The sequence below is a fragment of the Gavia stellata genome, chromosome 20 (genome assembly GCF_030936135.1).
Source record: "Gavia stellata isolate bGavSte3 chromosome 20, bGavSte3.hap2, whole genome shotgun sequence".
Classification (NCBI taxonomy): domain Eukaryota; kingdom Metazoa; phylum Chordata; class Aves; order Gaviiformes; family Gaviidae; genus Gavia; species Gavia stellata.
The window spans coordinates 10,751,199-10,775,209 of record NC_082613.1 but is presented as its reverse complement, the minus strand read 5'-3'; the positions used below and the strand labels follow the sequence as shown (position 1 = coordinate 10,775,209).

The 24,011-nt window shown below is 35.4% G+C and overlaps 1 protein-coding gene across 4 annotated transcripts in view; it reads right to left on the bottom strand.

The window, feature by feature from the left end:
- Window positions 1-24,011, bottom strand: part of ZMYND8 (zinc finger MYND-type containing 8) — a 59,922-nt gene that overhangs the window by 16,311 nt on the left and 19,600 nt on the right. For 3 of the 4 annotated variants that reach the window (XM_009817306.2, XM_059827360.1, XM_059827361.1), the window contains 10 exons: window positions 19,060-19,208; window positions 14,194-14,412; window positions 13,192-13,305; window positions 11,364-11,456; window positions 10,096-10,183; window positions 9,407-9,462; window positions 8,242-8,319; window positions 7,237-7,352; window positions 5,650-6,131; window positions 3,230-3,370 (listed from right to left, as the gene is read on the bottom strand). In XM_009817306.2, coding sequence (XP_009815608.1) covers window positions 3,230-3,370; window positions 5,650-6,131; window positions 7,237-7,352; window positions 8,242-8,319; window positions 9,407-9,462; window positions 10,096-10,183; window positions 11,364-11,456; window positions 13,192-13,305; window positions 14,194-14,412; window positions 19,060-19,208 — 1,536 coding nt within the window. The remainder of the gene's footprint in view (window positions 1-3,229; window positions 3,371-5,649; window positions 6,132-7,236; window positions 7,353-8,241; window positions 8,320-9,406; window positions 9,463-10,095; window positions 10,184-11,363; window positions 11,457-13,191; window positions 13,306-14,193; window positions 14,413-19,059; window positions 19,209-24,011) is intronic. The other variant, XM_059827362.1, reaches the window with a different exon arrangement.

Here is a 24,011-nt window from a genome sequence, read left to right as displayed (position 1 = left end):
ATAATTCTAAAATTACTTTACTACAAAAAATGGCTACTTCCTCTCTGATACTACATATTTCACATGCAAAACGCATCATCACTTACGTGGATGTTTTCTCCGTCAATGTGAAATTATGAAGAAATCATCATTCAGGTCTGTAAGCTGTCTGACAGCACTTCTAGTAAGCTACTGCTATTATTTACTAGTAATATTCTCACAGAGAAAATTAAACAGGAATAAAAATCCTTATAGTCACCATTTAAAATTCGAAAGTCATACAAATAGAAATAAAAATGTGTATTGTTACACTAGATTTAAATTTAAGATAAAATAATAAATTTTTCAACGTATGTCAGCAAAATCTTGAGTTCTGCTATACACGTAGAGAATTTTCAGTCTGAAACATACAGATCTGTCTGCAAAGAGTACAGACTAAAGTGCTAAAGCTAAAACTGTCTTAGTTGCTAAGTTTCACATTTTTGCTTCAATTTTTCAATTTCTGAGGTTATGTTTCTGTACCATAGTCCTATCTTTACTGTTTGCAAACAGTGCTGACACTTCATTAGTGGTCAGGGCACTAAACCAGTCTGGAGTTAGTTGCTTTTTGGGGGGAGGAGGATGGGGACATGAAGAAGGGGGAAGAAATGGAGAGAAGAATTAGGTTTGGCCAGTTTACCTCCTTGAACTGGCTCATGGTAGGCTCGAAAGAGCCAATGCCATATGCTGAAAAAGGACAGAGGCCATGGAGAAAACAAAAGGCAACACTGGCACAATGTGCATTTGTGCTTCATTTAGAGTTTCATTCCACAGCAGTTAAAGATGTCACAGTATTGCCTTATTTTACTTAAAAAAAAAAAAAAACAACCAAAACCCACATATATTTACAAGATGTTTTTTGTTGATGCACAACTCAGAGAAAAGTGAAATAAATATGAAGGGCTAAGACAATGATTCCTCTGACCAGGCATACTTTACAAGTTTGAACTTAATATCAAGGTACATTCCACATTTAAAATTTAAGAGCCATAGTACATAATGACTCAACTTCAGCAATACACTTGTCTCAGTCAGGCTTGGCCACTCTGTCTCCTATCAGGTTGCAAATAGTCAATATTACAGATAGAGCACATACAGAAGGAACCATTCAAGTATTCATGCAGTTTTTGTTTACTGCTAAAATAGCAGTTCCTCAACTCTTCCTAGAGAGAGGCAGCAACTTGTGTGGTGCAATACCACAAGCCAAATATATCGGCTATTTGGATCATCCTGGCTTCTAATATATATGCATTATAGCATACACAAATTCAGGCTAAGTAACTCTCAATCGTTCTTTCTAGTCCCAGTGTCACCCAATCCACACTAATTCCACAGCAGTAATGGTTATATCAACCTTAGTGCAGAATTTTATTCAAAGCTTTCATAGCCTTAGTTAACTACATGGAAGGACACAAACAGAAGAAAAAAATGGAGAATGGGTAAAGATGAAGTCGAGATGCCGTAACACCTCCCCTACATCTTAATACATGAAAGAAGTCTTGCAGTCTAAATTTCTCTATCTAACCTACAAGGAGGTCTCACTGAAATCTGGATTTCCAATCTGTCTCATTAATGTCAAAATATTAGTAAAAAGAAAACAGAGCCAAAGGTCAGAAAAGCCCATTGTGGAGAAATCTTCAAGTCCTCATTTCCAAAGTTTTTACTTTTTCTCATTACCAATCTGAAAATTTTCACTCCTTACTTGGTCAAACTTGGTCTATCTTTTCTGCCTCTGTTATAGAAGGACAGGTCCCATACTATCTGGAATATGTATTTTTTCCTGGCAATTTGTGTATAGTTTGGTCATTCACACCTTCATTCTTCAATTCAGTCTGCCAATAACAACAGATGGCTCATTTTCGTTATTTTTCCTTCCTTATTGCTTAACTGGAGGACAATCATAGAGTCCTCCTAGTACTCTGCTCAAGGTACATAAGTGTCTTTGTTTTCTGGAGTTTCACTTTTTTTTTTCCTGAGAGAAACCCTGTTCACATTATGTAGGACCATGAGACACAATAAGTCACATCTGAAAAACATAGGATTCACAAATGAATCTATGTCTGGCACAGCTGAGACTATTAAATGAAGAAGCTTTGCCATTTTCATTCCTAGCACCAGAGTATCTTTAGCAAAGGAAACTTCCCTAAAGCTGAAAAAATAACTGATATTCTACTTGAAAGCATACTAGCTGTTCTTCTATGGTATTGCTCATGGACCATAACATCAGATTTTCCAATCCACACTATTTATTCAAAATATTCTATGCTCCAGCTGATATCCCCCATCTGTGGCTCAAACTACTTGCAGCACTACATATTTCTTAACATTTTTCCAAATGCATGGTTCACCTCAGATAAGATGACGAAAAGCTGCAGTGCAGCGGAAGAAATTGTCCACACAGATAGATCAACACACTGAAAAATGTACTTGTGAGCTTGTATCTAGAATCGGAATATCTGCAACTCACTGAAAACACAAATTCAGCATTTGAGCTCAAGACTTCCTGAAGTCTTTGGCTAACACCAAGGGGCAGAATCCTGTTTCTCCATGTAATATCATACGGAAGTAAAAAGTAGTGAGAACTGAATCAGAATACTCACAGGAACAAAGCATGACTGAGGAAACTGATTTACATCCATTTGACCTTCAGAACTATTTTACCAACTTAGTACTTATCTACTCTATCTTTCAAAATTTCAGAACCCCAAACTTTACTTCTAGGGATTTTCAAGACATCTGCTAACTCCCTTCATCTATCTATCTCCCTATAGCGGGATGGTCAGTGAGAAGGTGATATGAAGGTAGCAAGAGAGAAGAAGCCCTAGTAAATCCTAAAGACCACAAGAAAACCTTGCCAGCAATTCACTTGAGAGACTGAAGGGTGAAGAGCAGCAATGTTCTTGTAATTACAACCTTTAGAAACTTACCTACTGTTTAGAAACTTTCATTTGTACAGTTCAGTTAAAAAAAAAAAATCATCCTTTAATTACTTCTTTTCATCAACAAGAACAGCCAGCCACAGGAACTTTCATTTATAAAACAAAAGAAGAACAGCGTATTTGATGAAACAGTAAGTACACACGTGCCTCATTTAAAGCCCTTTGTTCATTTAAAGCCATATACAAGCAAGTTTGTTCATATTATGTTGCATTGACACCACTGTAGTTTATTCAGCTGTAACAGTATTAGATTTTCAAAGGTTAAGACTAACCAAGATTAAGATTCAGAATGCTTCCTGGAGTGGAAGTTCTTTCTTGCTTAGCAGAAATTGGCGTTGATGCTTGAGGAGAGAAAGGTTTGGGGCTGCCTGACAAGCTCCCTGCTTGACCCGTTCTTGTTGGTGCTGGAGAAGCTGAAAAAGTACAAAATTAATAAAGACAGATTTAAAAATAATCACAATAAAGTCATATTCACTGGGACAAAACAGCTTTTAAACCTACACAAGCAGGGAAAGGATTTTTGTTTAATAATTTCAACACTGTGTTATACCTCCATTGTAAGTTACAACTATCCCCTTAATTTTAGTTTAACAAAGAAAAAAATTGTAAGGAAAATAATTTTATTGCAGCTGTATAGTTGGGCCATACGTGTGCTTACCCTCAAAACCACTCTGTTTGCAGTGACAGAAAGTTTCTAGCTTTCAACATTTGGTTATTTTAGATGTTAGCAAATTCTGACACTCTAAATTGCTGTCTATTTTAATTCATGCATGTAAGTAAACATTGAAAACCCCACCTACCCCATTTTCTAGCTACATTAACAGAGAATTAAAAGTACAAATCATAGTAAGTTTAATCAGTGCAGCTGGAGATCAGTAAACAAATGTCTCTGATATTCTCATTTATACAGGGTTTAAGCAAAATCCTATGCTCTGAGCCTTTGAAACATTATTTCATGGAGATTTTAAAAACAAACTTCTGGAAACAGCCAAACAGTCTAGAAAGAGAAGCATTGCGGGCCATTACCTAAAAAAAATAATAAATAAATAAATAAAAAGACTAATTGTTATCAGTAAGAGACTAATTTCTGTCTGTTAAATCTCTGCTTAATGCTCTGAAAACGTCATCCTAAACTCACTACCGGACACTGTTTCTTCCCCAGTGCATCCAGGATCGTCTACATATTTTCAGATTCCTTAATGGTAGCAAAATCTGCTGTTTCAGTAACTGTTTCCAAGTTATTTTCTACACTTCAGTCAAAATACACAACAGAGGCATCCAAATAAAACCATTCTTGTCTAAGGATAGTGCATTCATACTACTTGAATTACTTGTTACAGCAAAGAAGTAATTTAATTTACACTTGAATTGAAACACACAGATTCCAGTAATAGGACAGCTAAGTTTATGTATAAAGTAAATATTACAAAAGTTAGCATTGGTAACAATATACAGGTAGAAATGCCAGGTGGAAAACTGAATATTCTGGTTTAACTGCTGTTAACTAGTCCAATCCAGCATTTCTATGTACTAGGATAGAGGATAGTAAGGCCTGAGGAAGAATTAGAAAAATTCCCCAGAATTGCTATGATAATCAATAATCCAGAGTACCAGGATAACATCTGTCATCTTCTTTCATCTGCCAAAATACCTTTAATGTGACTTTCCACTAATATCTCCACTACTATAAAGAAATAATAACGTTGTATAACAAAAGCTTTATATTTTAAGACATAAACCAGTACCTGTTAGCTACACATTATGTGTAAGAGCTGTACACACATATATACATGATAATTTATGTATAAAATGAATTATGCCTTTTGACATGTTACTCTACTGAAAAATCCAAATATTTTCTTATATTTAAATTCATACAGTTAGTTTGTCATTGCTTTCTTAAGATGGACAAGATCATACCACAAGACACTTTTGTACCCAAAGGTAGTTTCACAGCCTAGCCTTTACTCGCTAAAAAGGGTAAGATTATAATAAATAAATAAATAAATAAATAAATAACAGCATTTTACCTAAAAATTGTAACGGAACATATTGATTTCGTTTTCTACACAAAGACATCCTTTCACCAAAACCAAAGTTTTAAAAGACTCACATTAATTAATATACTGCATCATTTCTTTCAGATAGTGATGAAAAAGCCTGAGATAAAGTAGTTTGCCGGAGTGCCACAAAATTAGCTAGCATTTGGTCTTTGACTATATTATAAGTCTGAGAAGTCCAAATTCAGTATTCTACACTCCTTTTTCTCTATATCCTCTGCCTATAGAACTGTAGTTTTATCATATTTTAGCTACTCAGTTGGGAACACTATAAATTAAGCTCACTGCCTTGAAAAAGAGCTATCAAATTTTAAATAGAATACCTTGTAATCATGACAATTCTAACTCTTTTTGTATTTACTTCCACTCTCCATTCATTTTGATAGTTAGAATTATTTCCTGCTATTTAAACTGAAGGGTTTTGGTCACTTTTCAAGATTATTTATTGCTTCTCAATGTGACAGAAAGGACTGCTATTTCTTATCTGTGATACTGAAAGTTAAACACATCTTTTTTTCTAAAATTTCTTCATAAAAGGAGTCATAATATGGTCCATCTTTAAAAAGTGCATGGAATAAAACTAGTGCATTAACCAAATGCAAAGTCCTGTACCCTCTTCTTTTTGTTTTTACCTGTATTTTTCTCAATAAAGTCCATGGATTCTTCACTGGCACTAAAATGACTGGAAGTTGCTTTTTTCTCTGCATCCTGTTCAACATCAGATCCAGTGTGAACTGATGAGTTTGTACTCATCGGTGACCGTGGCATATCTGTCAATGAAATCCTACGACCAGTACTACTGCTCAGCATAGACTTGCTCATTAGAATCTTGGGCGATGCTGTCATATCAAAGTTCAGTTTGATTTTCTCTTGTTTGTCTGTCTTTGCAGTTCCAGCAGTTGGGTTTGCAGGGTCTAGTAACATTTGGTATTGATTGTTGGGAGTATATGGTGTCCGGAAAGGTGCGTAATTAAATACTCCAAATTTTCTACGGATGTTATCAACATAAACCTCCATTTCTTGCATTGCACTATTGAAGATGCTTTTAGTCTTTTTCACAGAAAAAGGAATTTCTTTAGACATGAGGTAGCAATTATTTATTGGAACCCAGGCCCTATATATAAAACAGAAAAATAAAAGATAATATAACTACATTTCACACTGTGGATTGACATTGGCAACTTTTGTGCACATACTAATTTATTTTAGCCTAATCATAAATGTATGCACACCTCAGATCATTTCAAAGGACCATCTCTACCTTCTTCTTTTAATAGTTCAGTGCCTAATTTGGCAAGTAAATTGCATGTCTTAGATTATCACTCTTATTTTACTCTACCCAGTAACACATAAAACATGAATAAACACTGGTAAAATATGACAAAATATTCCTAATTAAAATAGTCTATGTAACTGTAAGATGACCATAACTAAACAGTCTTTTCATCTGTCATAGTTAGCAGAAAAAAAGAAAAAGCAGGTCAGGAAAAAAAGACTTCACAAGCACATTCTTAAAAACATAATATTCTATTTTACACCCCATGTCAGGGTGCTCAAACTCCTCAATGCCAGGAAAAATTCTATCAACAAGTATTGGACAGATTTTATTTATCACGAGATGAGACTGACTCTAAACCCATGCCTTCCAAGATACCTAAATACCAGGAACTTTGACCTAATTATTTCATAGCCCTATACGTTTTTTTTTTATACAGTACATGTTTTTATAACGGTATAGATTTATATTTTCATGACAAATCAATTCGTATTCATCATGGCTTTTTTCATGCAGAGAGTTCACAAGTACAGAAAACTTAATTCCTTTCAGAGCAAAACTGGCGTTTTCGACATAGATTGTATTTTCTATATTTTTTCTGTATTTTTTTAAATCTACAATTGTGTGTTTATTCCCATAGTGTTTAGACAACAAACAACTTTATTGCCCTCTTCCACCTTTAAGAACTACAGTTCTCTGCAGCACAAAACCGAACACAGGAATGAACTTGCATACTCATTGAGATTATATACGTATTATTCTTACAAACATATGACTTAAAGTCTACAGACATCATGTAAGAAACTAAAACTGTATATGCTACAGTATTACATAGCTTATTAGGCCAAGATTCAAAAGACAGGATCCAAACACTCTAAAAGCACAAAATTACAAGAAGAATTTTGTAAGTACAGCCAAAGGCATCCTTTGGTTAAATTCCCACCTGTCGTGTTGGCCAAAGAAACGGGCATCAACTTGCCCATCTTTATCCCTCAGTGCTTTAGCAGGCCAGAATGGAAAGCCTTTGAGTTTAGCCCAGACCAAAGGGTGGGGATTGCTCTAGAGAAAGAGGCAAAATGCACAGTAAGAAAACACAAGCAGCATTACTGTCAAATCTGATAAACAACATGATTTTTTTTTTTTTAATCATATTACTTAGATTCAATAAAGATCCAACATGCACAAGGCACTTGCCAAATACAGGATTCCATTTTACTATGTACATGATATATACATAATAAATCCTGAGAGGACAAAATAGTAAAATTTAAAAAAACCACAAACCATAAAACCTTAATTATCTCAAACACATCGTAATTGCACTTTTTTATTCATCTATTTTTGATGAGTCCTCTCCAAATATAGCATAAGGTAAGTTAGGCTAGGGCCAATCTTTCATATTCTCTGATTTTCACTGAAGTTCAAGACAGAACTTGATGGATGATACACTTCTACTTAAGAATCTTAAGGAGTCTTCCCAAGTTTGGTGTAGTATTAAACAAAAACAGAAAAATGACAACAGATTAATAGGTCATGAAAGGAAAAATAAAGTTTAAATTCTCAAATCCACACCTGCAGAAAGAGACATTCACATTTCAGAAATCTTACCCTGAGTGCAAGTACCACATGCAAGCACAGATGACCCAGGAGCAGATATCTTTTATTTGAAGATAGAGAAGTTGCAAATTGGTTGCTGACACCCTTTACAGTTATTTCTGACTGAAACAACCCTTTTGTGAAAGCATGCAATCTTACAGCTAAACATCTTGAGATAGCCTGACTCCACAAAGAGCATGATGCGCAAGCACAAGCTACTTGGTAAACTACAGCAGCCTTCCTTGACTCAGTAACCACCACAGGTTTAAAACAATGGGGAGATAACAAGCAACAGTCAAATGAGAACCGCTAGTTTAATGTATTAGCTAGACTACCATGATCCTTAACTTACACAAGGCTCACAAAACCAATTTTCTCGTTTTTGGCAAGCAGCTAAATAACATTCCGGACATACTTCAATTTCATTCATCTGAAAAGAAAAAGCCAACAGTTATCAAAGAGCTTAAACAGAGTCCAAAGTGTCATCACTATTATTATGTTAGCCTGTCTAGTTTGCTAGCATCATTTTTCCACAAACTTGTGGTCATATATCAACATTTAATTGCTGTGAATTCAACACTGTTTTGACAGACACCCATCTTTTTGTACCCATGTAACGTATGCATTCCAGTTAATAAATCAGTCACATTTTTACATCCCTCTTCAGATTGTATGCCACTGTCATTTCCTCCAGTAAAAATAAAATACATCCTTTGTTTGATGTTGTATTTGTTGAGTGATAAAGAATTATTTACCATAATTTCTTCCAATGGCAAAAATATAACCTCAATTTGGCATTTAATTTCATAATTTATGCAGAACCAAAAATAAAATATTTTACTCCTTATGCTCATAAGGAGTAAACATAAACTAGTTTTGTTCTAGTAAGAATTGAAAATTCTCTGAATTTATGTGAATCATGGATACCACTGTGTCAACCCAGGGATAGAGAAAGCACTTCTATAAATATGAAGGATCATATCATCAGATAATTTGTATCAATGAAATATTGTTCAAATAGATTACATGTAGAATAGCAAGTTTTTGTAATACGTAACATTATGGATTGCCACTGAAATAAAATCAGTGCAAATGATCAGTTAAAAAAGCACGCAGTCATTTTTGCATTTATTCAGAGGAATTTCATATTGTTACAGCTAAAGAACCACGAAAAATGCATCTATGAATCAGAAGATGTGGGTCTCTTTCCAACTCCAAATATTCATTTAGAAGATAGGTGTCTTTGCGCAGAATCCATACGTCCACTTTCTTCTCTTCCCTCCCCCCCCAGGTCTTAATTATAGATAGTCTATAACCTAATGGAAGGCACATTGGCAACGCCCTTGCCAAAAATCATTCTGTAGGCCATGGATATGCATATCTAAACATAAGAAAGCCTACAAAAATTATAGTTATGCAATACACACATTAGAAAACACATATTGTTTCACTCACGAATACATTAAACAGAACACTTTAGAAATACAGAACAATTAAGTTAATTGGGGCACACATACCTCATGCTCACAGATTTTGATGATGACTTTTGCTGTTTGTGTCAATTTGTGATTTCCTAAGGAAACAATAAATTTTGCTTTAACCAAGAAAATTGTTATGCTTGAATTATGATAAAATCAACAGTTTTTAGTTTTAAGAGTTAACACTAAAACCAAAAGAGAACATCTAAAGAGACGATGTAAAACACGTATGTATAAACTACATGCTTGCAAAAGCAGAAGGTAGGCATGTTTCTTCTCAACGTAACTTGTAACAATCTTTAAATGTTCCTTTTTGAAGCCTATTGCAGCCTGCCCACCACTGATACACTCTTTCAGCGAGGGACTATCTCCTCAATTAGGTCTCCCATAAAGCGCTGCACAACGCAAACTTGGGGTTGGAGTCAGATCATGGGGGCTGGAATCAGATGATCTTTATGTTCCCTTCCAACCCAAAACATTCTATGATTCTAACTTATTTGAAATTCTTTTAAGGTAGAATGAGCAAGTGACAGCACGAGCTGTATTTGGTCCTACAGTTTTATGTATGCCAGTTGTTACAAAAAAAAAAATCTGTTGTGTTTAGGCACTATGGTCATTAACAGGAAGATACTGTCAGCATTTGCCAACTAGAAGCCTACAAATTGCTCTATGACTTTAACTATTTCAAGGTTTCATATTTGAGGACGTAAGTACATATTAATACTCACCCCCATTGTAAATAATGCAGTTGTGCAAAATCCATTTGGCATCAGCCAAAAATGCTTCAGTGCAACCGTACATTTTCTTCTTAACATTCTTTAAAGAAAAAATTAAGAATTAATCAGGAAACATAAATGAGTAAAGTGACAGCTTCTTCCAGAACGTTGTTTCCTATCAGTCCTACAATTAACAAAACTGACTACTTATTTACTGTAAGACTTATGATTCTAAATACACAAGAATACATCAAATTCAGGGTGTCTTTTGACTGCCCTGAAAATGTATGAACTGCCTAAATTAACTCTAAATAATGAATTATTTAGATCAGCATCTTTAACATTTCCAAAAAAATTGTTCATTTCCTGAAACAGTGTTCCATTCGACGTCTCTTCAGAAAACTGAGTCCTTGATTTCTTCAGCTTACATATTATTACTCCGCAGCATTTTTATTTTTTCATTTTTACAAAACCCAGAAAAAATTATTGGTCATAGTAGATAAGGCAGTATGTTTGGTATTTCACAGTCTACCCACTGGGTAAAGTAATTCGATTAGATAAAATCAGTCACATGGATTTGTTACACCTTTATACCATAAAGACATCAACCTCCACTGTAAGGACATGGAGAATGAAAACTTGCTGTCTCTTCACCAGATCCTAGCAGAACAAAACTCTGCAATGCTTCACTCTTCAGTAAGCAGTGAAGAATGGAGAGCTTCTTCATGATTTGAAACTTTTAAATTATTATTGAACTGAGAATGAAAGTCCCATTATCCACCTCTTGACTGTTTCTTTTTTCTTCCACACCTCAGGTGCAGTGGAGATTACAGTATTTGTTGAATGATCAGTAAAATGAGTCTGGAATGACCCCTGGGTATGCACTCAAATGGTCCAAATTAATGGACCAGTGATCCATGAATAGCTTACAAGCATGATGATCAAATGCAAACTCTGGTTAATGAAGTCTCCCCACAGGATCATTCCTGGAATTAGATGAATTTATACAGGAGGAATTTGCCAAAGTAAGCTCGTCTTTTTCATACCGTTTTTCCTGAGCATTTGTTACTGGTTCAGACAAAATAGTGGACTTGTTCAGTTGACATATGTTTGTTTTTAAGCTGTTACTGAACTGGCATTTATAATAACAAATAAGAAAAAAAGAAAAAAGCATCAAAATAATTTCAAGCAACCTCTCTCCTCCTCCCATGAAACACTCCAGAAATCTTAATGACAGCAGTCAGACGCAAGGAACCTTCCTCCCTTAGCTTCATACAAACCTTCTCTAATGTACAAAGGTCCATTGGATGAAAGATATATTCTGCATAATCTGGGTGTTGATCCAGTGAAACTGGCTTTTGAAATGGCTCTGTCTGTTACAAAAAAAAAAAAAAATTTAAAAAAATCACACTGCTTATTAATACTGAACAGTTTCATCAGTGACACAACACTCATTCTTTTTCTAATACTACTTCCAACTGTGGTGTCACAGAAAATTCTTTAAAGGTAGTTATAAAATTTTGTGAAGTAATAAAGTATTGGCAGAACAAGAGGAACTAAAAGGTCTCATTTAACTTATTTTTCATGTGCTGGAAGTAATGAATTGTAAAAGTTAAGGGGTTTGTAAAATGTACCGGTTTTATTTACAGTAGGAGTTTTTTGTGAGAAGTATCAGATGAGGCTCAACAGATAGTTTTTAGCAGAATAAAGACACTAAATTTCCAATTCATTAGACTCACAAATACTTCTTTTTCAGACTTCCATTAGAATCATAACTTTCAAAACAATGATGGCTTGGTAATGCAAACACATTCAAACTTTTATCAGTGGGACTCTACATTTTATCTGCTAATGCAATTCTTCAAAACAGAACCAATTAAAGTACTCATGTACCAAAACAACAGGTTATTGGTAAAATGCTTAAAGGGCAAAATATCTCAACAGCATTCATTAAACATTAGCTTTCTAACCACATTTTCAAAACATTTTGTGAATTCATTATATAAACACACACTGAGACTTCGCTTCTGAAAAGCAGCACTTCAAGCTTCTAATGGCTCCACCTAATAGGATAGTATTTACCACTCCAGAGTAAAAAAAATTCCAAGACCCAAAATCTGTCAGTACTTAAGAGTAACTTTCCCAGAAATTGTCACTATTGTTTTGTTAAAATACTTATCATAGAGAGATCAGAGTTGCAGAGAGCCCATGATTCTGCACATCTGGTTTTCCCAATGTATTTTACTATAACAATTCAGGCACCGAGACACTCTCCCTGCTCCTCTAACTTACATACAGGGACAAGAAGGCAACAGGAGTTAAGACAACCCTTGGTAATTCATCACATCATATTTTGATTTACTGTTTTCTTCACACATGGGAAAACTAGGCAACGCTTGCAGGTAAAGAACAACTGACTAGAATTGTTGAAACTTAGAAGTAAGAATGAGTGACTGCAATAGCTGAAACTTTGAGGCGTGGCAATTTTGATAATTGAGTCTAATACGACACATGGAGATAGCTACAAGTTGGGAGGAAAACCAATTTTACCTCCGTGATAAAAATTCATAGAACAGCAGCCTCATATTGCATGAAAGTTAATGGCACAGGTTTTCACACACTGAGGAGAATTTCTTCAGCGTTTTAGAAGTATGATACAACTAACTTTTCTGGTAGGAACAATTTCTACTAACAGATAGAAGCTAGGCTTTCAATGGGTATAATGAATAATATAACAGTGTCTGTGCCAAAGGTTCCTGCCCATATATATATACCAATAACTGCATTGTTAAGAGATCATGTCTCCTCACTCCCCTTTTATCTCACTGTCCACTTTTGGTGAGTGAGAAACCACTTCACTACACCTACTGAAACTACGTCCAGAAGTTACATCAAGAAACTACATTTTAAATGCACTCCAAAACAGTATATACAACCTAAACTAATCTGTCTGTACTAGACAGGTGGCAGACAGCACAGAAACTGTCACATACAATCTGATAAAATAAGCTAGGTTCATAATCCACAAAAGGAAGCAAAACCCAGGATTATGACAAACACACGATCCAAGCATTTTTAAAAAAAAAAAAAAAAAAAAATCTTCCTTACCCCTGGCTGTTTCATTTTCTGTAGTGCAAACTTCAGTAAATATGATAGCTGTTCAATGGTGAGCATTGTCATAGCTTTACTCTGTGTTTCTATGCATTCTGCGACTGTGATTTTCTAAAAGTTAAGATTAAAAAATACTTTGTCAGCAAACATTTCTAGGCAAATTCTTCTCCACTGAAACATTCTAGCATTCAAAAGGAAAATAATAACTATCTTATAAGAAACAAACCATATCTGATGATGCAGTGTAAGTAGTTCAGATGCTTGGTTTTGCTTGGTTTTTGTTCTGGGTATGTTAATTAAAGGAAAAAAAAAAAGACAGAAAAAAAAGTGAAAACACCAGAAAATTATCCATCATCTTCCAGATCACGCAAAGTGAATGAGCAAATACATGAAATTCCCAAATACAATGCAGGTTCACAGCAACGTGAATGACTGAGGTGGTCACCTGGGCTCCAATACAATAAGTGATCAAAGAAAAACATGTAATAAACCAATTTGCTTTCATTAAAGAAACTTTGATGCTAAGTATTCTCCTCCCAGGAATCATGGGAGAGGAATGATTAAATTCTTCCTCAGCCCTGCAGAAAAAATAGTAATAAAATACCCACTTGTTTATGTAGACCCTACAGTGCAATTTTTTTCTGCACTGCTGCAGAGCTGATCAGCCCGCTAGAAGAAGCACAAGTTAAACTAGTCAAAACTGCAGAATGATTTCAGAATTAGAGGTGCCTGATGAAGAGATCACTCTTGGAAATGGTGCCTTCTCTAAAGATGGAAACACAAAGGAAGTTGAAGACTCATGGTAAGGCGGTAAACACAATCCAGGTACACAGACAGAAAAAGTGGTGAAGCAGCAATGGATGCCTCCTCTTCTGTACAAATTTTTCTAGTACCTTTACAAGAGGCAATATAGGAATAAACCAGAAACATTTCAGAATGCAAAAAAGCTGCTTATATCTCACAAACAAGAAAGATATCCACTCCTTATATCAAACTAACCTCACATTCTGGACAAAACCAATCCCCCTCTGGTTCCGCTGTCAGTTTCAGACACTTAGCATGATAAACCCGAGGACAGAGCTCACAGCAGAGGACTTGGCCTTCCCGATGACAAACCCAGCAATAGAAATCATTCCGTCCATCCTGTGGTACAACATCAACAGGGTCTGTGGTGAGTGGCTGCTTCATATAGTAAAACGGACCATGTCTTAGTTCTGACTGAAATGTAGGCAAGAAAAACAGGTTTGGTTTCAAAACAAATTTGCATTTTTCAAATAATAATATTCATAATATATAAGCAAACAGCAGTTTACAGAGTTTCATTAACATTTATGCAAGCACAGTATCTTATTCATTGCACAAAGCCTTTCATAAAGAGGTTTACTTCTTATTCAGATGTCAAATGCCAGTTTACACTCAAGACTGAAAATAAATTTTTGTGGCAAGTGAGGGCATCAAGTGCAAGACATGCAATCCAACAAAAGGCAGTAAACACTTATCTTCAAGAAAGAAGTACTGCTATATAGCTTGAATAGCTATGCTATTGCAAGACATGCAATCCAACAAAAGTCAGTAAACACTTTTATCTTCAAGAAAGAAGTATTGCTATAGAAGCTATTAGGTCCTCTAAATTCAAAATTCCATGGGGCTTGCAAGCTAAATATCGAGATATTTAGTGCTGGCTAAACCTCGGAGAACTGAAGAAGTTAGTCCTGGAACAAGAATTTAAACACCATGCAAATCTGTCCTAAGTTGCAGCAGTTCACAACTTTGTACAATGGAGCAAGCCAGTGCTGATGTCGATTAATAAGGCAAACTGTAGAGTAGGACGACAAAGGAGCAAATTCGCATCCTGAACAGCCACCTCTGCTACAGGAGCAGGAACACTGGGAGAGATTTAATCCACCATTTAAATCCATATCAGAATTTAAGACTCACAATCTCCACTGGTTTGACTGCACTAGAAAACAGTGATAACTTTGTAAACTGCATGAATTAATCTTCCACTTGAGCCCCAGACAGCTGAAAGATGACACAGCTGATGCCAAAACACAAGAAGCGAAGAGCCTGGGATGGCTAAAATGGGTCCCCAGATACATAAAGTTGGTTAGAATAGCTTTGAAGAGCCGCTAGCATTTATTGAAAAACTACATTCTGTTTATTAATGACAAGGGAACTTAAGTTTTCTATTTGATATTAATTATATGGGTGGTTTGCTGAGGAGGGCATGGAGGGAAACAATCTTGAGTTTTAAGCAGTTTATTTACTGTGATTTTTTTGTTTGATGTAAAACCATTTGCTCATGACATTACTTATAACTATCCAAATGCTTGTAGTTTGCAGAAACATTCTGTTTGGTTCTCAGGTAAATTTGCATGCATCCTACATCATTTACACATCTGCAAGTTCTTAGAGCTGTCACATGCCCATGTGACTCACAGAACAATGCAAGCATATGCATGTTCCATACCTTTGCAGCATCTTGTACAAAATTAGTCACACAGGGCATAAGTTAATGTCACCTGAAACCACCAACATGCCAGCTTGGATCATGATATTTCTAGATCTCTAAAGTTACAAAAGGACAAGGTCTAATTATTTACATGAATAGAGGACCTTATGGTCAAATTAGATGACGCAGAGGTGACAATCCAGCTGAAGATATTATATCTCAAAAGATACACCAGAAGAGATATCATTTGCAATTATCTAACACTGTATAATATTTTAGGCAAAGACAGGATGTTACCCATAAACATTCCCAAAGCATTCTGCTACCTAAAATTTCACTCGAATTTCTATCAGTTTTGGTGTTTTTCATTTTCTATTCTACAGATGATACAGCTACTAAAAAGATACTTTGTTCCCACCACGAAAATGGGCAAAGTGTTATTTTCTGTACTTTCTCTGTATGTATATTTAATCATAACATGACAAGACTTTCAGAAGGAAGGTTCTATGAGATCCTGTGGAATAAGAGGGACAGCATAAGGCTTTAACTATATTTCAAACATATTACTACTACAATCATTCAAACAGATACAAAGGCATATGGAAACACAGAGTGAAGAAGAAAAAGTTGCAATTTACAATGCAGAAACATGTTTTGTTTGCAGATACATGCACCACAGCTGTGTGACCAAAATCTCAGTAGTGTATACATGGAGATGCAGCTATGGGGCATTTCCTCAACTGAAGATAAAGGAAATTACCAAAGTCAGAATATGTATTAAATTCTTCTGAAGTGAGTAAAATCAGTATATCCACACTAAATTCTTAAGAATCAAAGATACTGCTTTAAGACAAATATAAAACCTATGAAAGTATTCCACAGAAATAAGCTCATAGCATCCAAACTGAACAGAGGTCCATTTTTGCTAGAGCATGAGAGGAATTATTTTCTGTTCAAGGATGCTTATATCTTTTAGACATCTAGACATGATTTTGTCTAAGCCAAGTTTAAGAACAAAAAAAAAAAAGTTCTGAGACTCAAAAAAGACCCAAAATACAAAACTAAAGGACTAAAAAGGAATGATCCAGCTGCAAAGGGCCTTTTCCCTTGTTCTAATCAAAGTAAAATGTTTTAAGAGTTTAAATTTTAACAGTGATGAAAGAAAAGCTTTGTTTTCTCAACTGTTTCACAACTAGCCAATTCAAGATAAAATAGGTGATAGCTTGTTTTAAAGTCTTTATTAAAGTTATTAAGACCCGCAGAATGACACAGAAAACTGAAGAATAAACAACAGAATTGTAGTGCTGTTCTGGGGAGAGAAAGATCACTATTTATATTCAGTTTAAAGTAATATTGAAGCTAGTAGTAAAACAAGCTGACAACTTCCATTACATTATAACTGACCAATTAAGTGTCAGAAGTTCCTGATTTTTAACCTGTTGTAGCTACGTTCTACAATACCATAATTCTTTGCTTGTATTTCAACACTTTAAATACCTGTTGACACAATTCTGAAGATCTGTTACTGCATCCACAACATGCAATACGAAGCTTCATGCAACTATAACTTCAGTAACGGTATCTTGAAATACCCAAATATTACAAAACACTTTGTAATGTAGAATATTAAGTTGGAAGTTTCCAGTGATGTTGTCATACCTCAAAATGTATTTATCAGCCAATCAGAACCACAGCTATCAGCTACATTGTAATGGAAACTTAACCTGAGAGCAAAACGAGTAACTGTATGCTTAGCTCACATCTGTTTAGCAGTAAAAGAAATCTTTAACAACTCCTGCTACCATATAGAGCAACTTTACACCTGATTTAGAAGCAATCATCTTCAGGCATGCCCATTTAAAATTTGACAAGCAAGACAATATTAAATTAAAAACAACTTGTAAAAGCTAAACAAAACCAAACAGATTATATTTTCTTGCTAACTTGCAACAAATACAGTAAAATAAGAAAGTCTGATTGCTTTTCTTCATTAGATATACAACTTTATTCTATCCTGTAATATTTCAGGTCTGAGATACCTGGAAAACAGAAAAGGATTTACCAAGGGGAATGTATCAAGTTCAACAACTGCAATTGTTTTTTCACACAGATTTTTAAACGCATGAATAATAAGTGGAAATTAATACCCTAAGATTCAATTCCACTGTTCGTAAAATTATCTCTACACTGCACAGTTAGAAGCTCAGACTTCAGAGGGGCAACATCTCCCCAGTAAACACCCAGGATGTAGAAGAATTTATACAGCCTGCAGTGAAGCTCAATAAAAGCAAAACTGGCCACATTAAACTAGTGCAAGCATGCCTACACATGCTATTACTAGACCTCCCAATTATCCTTAAATAAAATATGCTTGACACCGTAACACTGTTTTGTAGCAAGGCCTGATTTATTCACAGTCTTTGTTCCAGGACAACTGCAGGGATCAGGAATCTCGTTTTCTTTCTTAACCAGTGCAATTGTACCAGGATAATATTTAATATGGATGCTATTACACCAGGAAAAAGTGCTTTAAACCCTCAGAACTTAGTCCTGTGTTTATATGATCCTGGCAAAAAACACTGGCACAAAAAAGCACTTTCAAAAATACACAAAATTAGATGAGAAATAATTTCAGTACGGCTGAACACTGCTTTCATGTAATCTCTTCCAAGATGATGCAGGTGTTTTACAGCATTTGCTATTCAATACACTTCATATAATTCTTTCACTTGCATCATACAATGAATCAGAAATTGTCAAGGTCTTCTGGAGTCAAATTCTTCTACGAACTACAACAAATGCTATAAATTCAGTATTCAGAAGACACTGAAAATAAGGTTTCAAGCATGAAGACTGTAAAGTATGTGAGTGTGACCCTTTGATTTAACTAGTTTGGTAGGAGTGTACACAGCCCAGCAGTTTAAAGGAAGGGGAAGGAATCTGCAAAGTACCACGGAACAAGCTGGACTTTTGTTACTAATCGGCAGTAGGACTGAAAGCAGATGAGGGACTTCCACTGACATTATGAGATCTTTCTTAATCTAGGGTATCATGCCACTGAAATTTCCTTTTAATGGTTTTAATTAATAACAGCTATTACTGTTGTTGTTATTATATTCCTTCATAATCCTTTTGTTCAAAACTGCATGTATTGGTTATACATCTTACTAGCTTTATGAAATAAAAAAACAGGACACAGGTGGTCTTTCTCATACAGATGTAAAACAAAAATAAAATAACATCCAAATGCAACTTATAATGTAAACTCCTACACCCACTGCATTCAAAAATGAATATCCACTTCTTATGAGTACAAAAAATGGAGCTTCCTAAAGAGGAGAGAGCTCCTGATCAGCTGTCTACATCCTTCATTGTTTCATATTCTAGCATAACAAGACCATGACTTCTCTTACCTGCTCTTTATTATTACTGTTCAATAGACCAGGTTTCTTTTTCTTTTTTATGGGACTTGTTGATGCATCTTGTGGTGAGTGGCCATTAGAAGAATGTGGAGGGCTGGGAAATTTCCTTTTTTGTGCTGTGCGTTCGGCAGAGCCAGGATCTATAACAGATACAAACAATATGGTTGAAGAGTGCATATTTATGAAAAACTTTCAAACAAGGTTATGGTTTGTCATTTACACTCCTTCACTGAACAGAATAAAAATTCCCAATCGACTTTCACCCAGTCACTGACAAAACTGGAAGCACAGACTTGCTAAGCAATGCCACTATTAAGTGAATTCTCAATATAGTAATTTAGATTAACATTAAATATTTTTTTCTTTTCCCACAGCATTCTGGCCATTCATCTCATTTCAGATTTTAGTATCTTTTAAAGTATAACAACAATTATTTCTGTAGTTTAGCAGACTGCTATGCTAATTTATGTCATACACTTCAAAAGCAGAGAAACAACATTAACAGTTCCTGACAGCTTTGCTCATGTAATTCAGGAACGTAAGCAACAGAAGTTAAAACATGGTAAGAAGAGTCAGGCCTCATCATTTATTTCACATATTTAAATATTCTTATTGAAATATATCAATAGAAAAAATGAAATTGTCCTATAGTCTGAAAATAAATATGCTACGTCAAATATTCAGTCATTTGTAGTACCTGCCAAATTGGATTGTAAAAAGATAAAATTAAGATAAGTATCCCAGTCAAGTAGTAACTTTTGACAGCAAGATAGAGCAACAAACAGAAAGTGACATAACTTTTCAGTGCCTCTCACAGTCAGAGCTTTCACATTCAACCAAGCAAATTACAAGAGCAGTTTAGTTAAGTCACAGCTTCCATCTATGCCTGAAGTTACTATCCCAAGTAACAAAGCTGGCAGAAGGGAGCATGTGCTTGTGTCTCAGTTGCTCATGGATTGTCATCTCAGTGTTAACTCATCACGCTAGCAACTCAAGTAGCCCTGGTGGCTCTGAACTGCATTTTTTGAAACAGGCGCAAAATTCTTTAAAAAATTAGAAGGAAATTGAGACATAGCTCTATCAAATGAATATCTGTTACGATGATCTTCATGTCTGCTTCACTCCTCCCATTATGCTAAATTATTTGAATCCCTCAAAGACTTTTAATTCATCTTTTTTTTACTTGGTCACTGGTTTGTGATCATTAGAATATTCAGAGGGATTTATTTACAGCCTTAAAAGAGTTAATACACTTTAAAAAAAAAAAAATCACTGACAAGCTCATCAGAAATATCCTAGGTAAAAATAAGAGAATTTACAACTTCATTTTCTCAGAACAAAATTCAAACTATTCCTAATGAATATGGAATGCTCAGCTCAATTACAAAGAACTTACTGACATTTTTCAAAAGAAACAAGTATGCAATCAGCTGTAATAGACAACCATAGAACAATGAAACGATCTTGACAAAACACAAGTGAAAGTTCAACAGAGTTGGTTCAACATGTTTCACTTTTCCCTTAAGCTTTTAAAGCATGCAACAAAACAAAATGATAGATAAAACCATAGAGATCAAAAGTCATCAATATCATAGAGAAACAACTGAACCCGCCCCAAAGTCATTCCCGTATTTTCAATCCCCTACTCACATATGCTAGTGCAAATGTTTTGTGGCTGCATACTAAACAATTGGGGAATAAAACCTGCCTAAAAAAATAACTTTTTTCTGAGTAATTTTTTTCTATGACCCCATTCACTGCACAGCCACACTAATGCTTGTAATGCATTGAGAGAAGCAGTTATACTAGACAGGAACATGTAGCAAGAAGGAGAAATGCTGCTTTTGGTATTAATGCCACCTTAAAGTTGTTTTTTCAAACAACAGTTTTTGGCAGCCATTTGACAGAAGCCAAACTGCTGCTTGCCATGATCCTATATCCTTTCCCTCCTGGATCTTATTCTTGCCTTTCAGGCCTCAATGGGTGATGGGCTGAGCTGTCTCAGGTTGCCAAGTCACCAAAACCTCACTGAAACACTTCACCTGAAGTCTCCAATGAAAACCAGAGGTACCAGAACAGCAACTGGTAACTGGATCAACTTATCAGAGCGTGTCTGTTGTCAATATATTTACATTAACTATAAAAAGGCTCACGAAAAATACTGGAAGTTCCCCAAATAGAAAAATGCTGAAAACCACAGCACTAGACCATTTCACATAGGCAGCGAAGAAACACCTTTCTCCCACAAATGCCTCCCAATCTGACTTTTAACTATTTATTGAATGAGACAATTTTGCTGAGCTACAACAAAATCATTCCCTGCTCTCAGGGAATGATTTTAACACATTTAAGGAGTCTCGCACACAATATGGCCACTGACACTTTCACATTAGACAGTCTTTCAAGTGAGCTAGTAAAACATGGTTTAACTTAAAACTGTATTCAGAGTAACGCCCTGCCAAATTGAAAAATTACACTGAACCACATTCAAAAGTAAGGTAATTGTCACACGGCACAAATCTTAGAGGGTCTATGGCACAATAAAGAACTGGATTAGATTTCTAAATTATTTCTGTATTTTGTGCAAATGTGGAGGGGAAACAGTAAATAAGGAGAAATAAAAATTGACTGCAATAATGACTTGCACAAATGGAGATAAGATTAACAACCTGTGCACTTTTCTCTAAATAGAAAAAAAGTATTTGGAACAATAGTTAAGCATGGCCTGACTACGAACAAATGACTTTTTTCCGTTGTGAAAAAGGACATACGATACTGATAGAAAAATAGGAGTGATACATAAGATGTCATCTTGATGTTAACCTTGGAATGCTTGCATATCCACTTAAGTTTATTGAAAATAATACATTATTTAGTAGAAAAAGTGAAACAATGTCAAGAAGCCATACAATTATTAACATAGCAAAACATTTTGAAAAAATATGCTCAAAAAACCCATGATGCCCCTAAAACTTACTCATGATGCAAGCTCAAGAAGTGATCTGAAAATATCTTTCTAGACGAAATTGCATTTCAAGAGCATATGCTATTTACATGTATGGAAGAAAATATAAAGATGGAAAAAGTGCAGTGGAAGAACTTTTCTGTGCAAGAAAAGTTGTACTGGTCTACATTAATTTGTGAAAATACCAATCACACTTTTTTCAGACACATGGAAGATGTTATTGTTACCTCATCAGCTGTGAACATTACCATTTTTTTCAGTTCCTGAAGCTTTTAATTTTTTTTCCCCAAATATATAACTGCACAGAAAAAAGACATGGTTTTGACTTCTTTCTATACAATTCTGTGGAAAACGTGGTGCTACATGGTGACTTCTGATTGGCCAAAAGCTTGGTAATATGTTAAGATAACGATTAAGAATCAAGAAAACTATAAATAAATATGAAAAACATATGAAAAAATAGATTGAAGAAGATATAACTGAGGAAAGAGAAATGTAGGAGCATTTGCCCGTTCCGAGTTTTATTTATCTAGAATAGCTGCACCAGGCTAACAACACATGTAATTTCAACAATTCTAGGAAAAGTGACTGCCACTAGAGTTCTGCGGGTGCAGCTATTTCAGCAGTGCTGCCTAGCAGAAATGTAGTGTTGGCTCTCAGAGAAATTTTTCTGTTGACATAAGTTACAAAATTTTGGCAGAATGTAGTTAAGCTGGTTTAAACAAACAGACAAACAAAAACATTTCATGTTTTGAGTTTTCTTTGACACTAAGAAATGGTGGGTTTTTTTCCTTTCCACCCCTCCCCTTTTATACTTGTAGGCAGCATTTAGGACCAGTTATATTCTGACATGCCTAGGCTGGCTTAAACCAAAACAATATGTCTGAGACCATTATTGTTACTCGACTTGTTTCAATTCAAGCAAATCTGCCTCCCACTCCATTTAGGCCAAAATTTAGATTAATTTGACAATACAAAGAATTGCCAGGTAAGGTGTGTCACCTAAATGTGTAGAAAATAAAATGTCTGCCTCCTCCCCTCCTTAAGCAACTGCGACAATAAAAATCCTAATACAGGTACAACTACGCCGACAGAAGACTAGGGATTTTTTTCAGTTTAGCTAATTATGCACAGAAGGTGGCAGAAGAACTCCTTTGGCTGGCATATGCTTCCTATATCCCAGAGAGCCGAGCAAATATAGCTATCCTGGAAGAAACACTGCAGCATCAGTGTCAGCTAAACCAAAACCCACAACTTAACCAAAGTGATCAAACCTAAAACAAAAACAAGGTCTGAATTCTATTTTTTTCATTGAAGTAGAATGGAGCTTATTCAGCATGGGAACTGTTTGCATTCAGAGCAAAACCAGCATCCTACCATATCTTTTCTCATCTTTCTGTCACCACATGGGTCAGAACAGCATGTACAATATAAGTCTTTGTTTCTTTATTATAATTTGCAGTTCTCAACAGAGACTTTCCATACATTTCTAAAGGCAGTCATAAGTAAACTACTCTTCCTGGGGAGTGCTGACCATGCCTCAATCCTTGTTTTCCCAATGCAGAGAGATCTGCAGAATTGTCTCTCCCTACAGCAAACAACATCCTCAAAGTACTTGCAAGGATCTCTGAGCCTGAGTTTCTCTCCAGCAAATAAAGCCCTCACCATAAATCACTGAAGAGACTTAGGCTTTTATTTCCAGACTGTACATATGGAGGCACAGCTTAAACCAGGAGGGTAACAAAAGAGTATAGTTTTCTGCCCTTTGGCTTCCATTTCTTACTCCCAGGCACAAAACTGCGACCACTGGAGCACACCAGTTTCCTTTCAGCTTTTCAGCCTCAGATTGTGGGGGCTTACAAAGAAGCTGCCTGTGACACTGCATATTGCACCTCAGCTCTAAGTATGAAAAAAAGTCAGGTGTAAGGTTCATCACCATTGGCCTGCCCCCATAATGTGATGCTTCTCACTTTCAAAT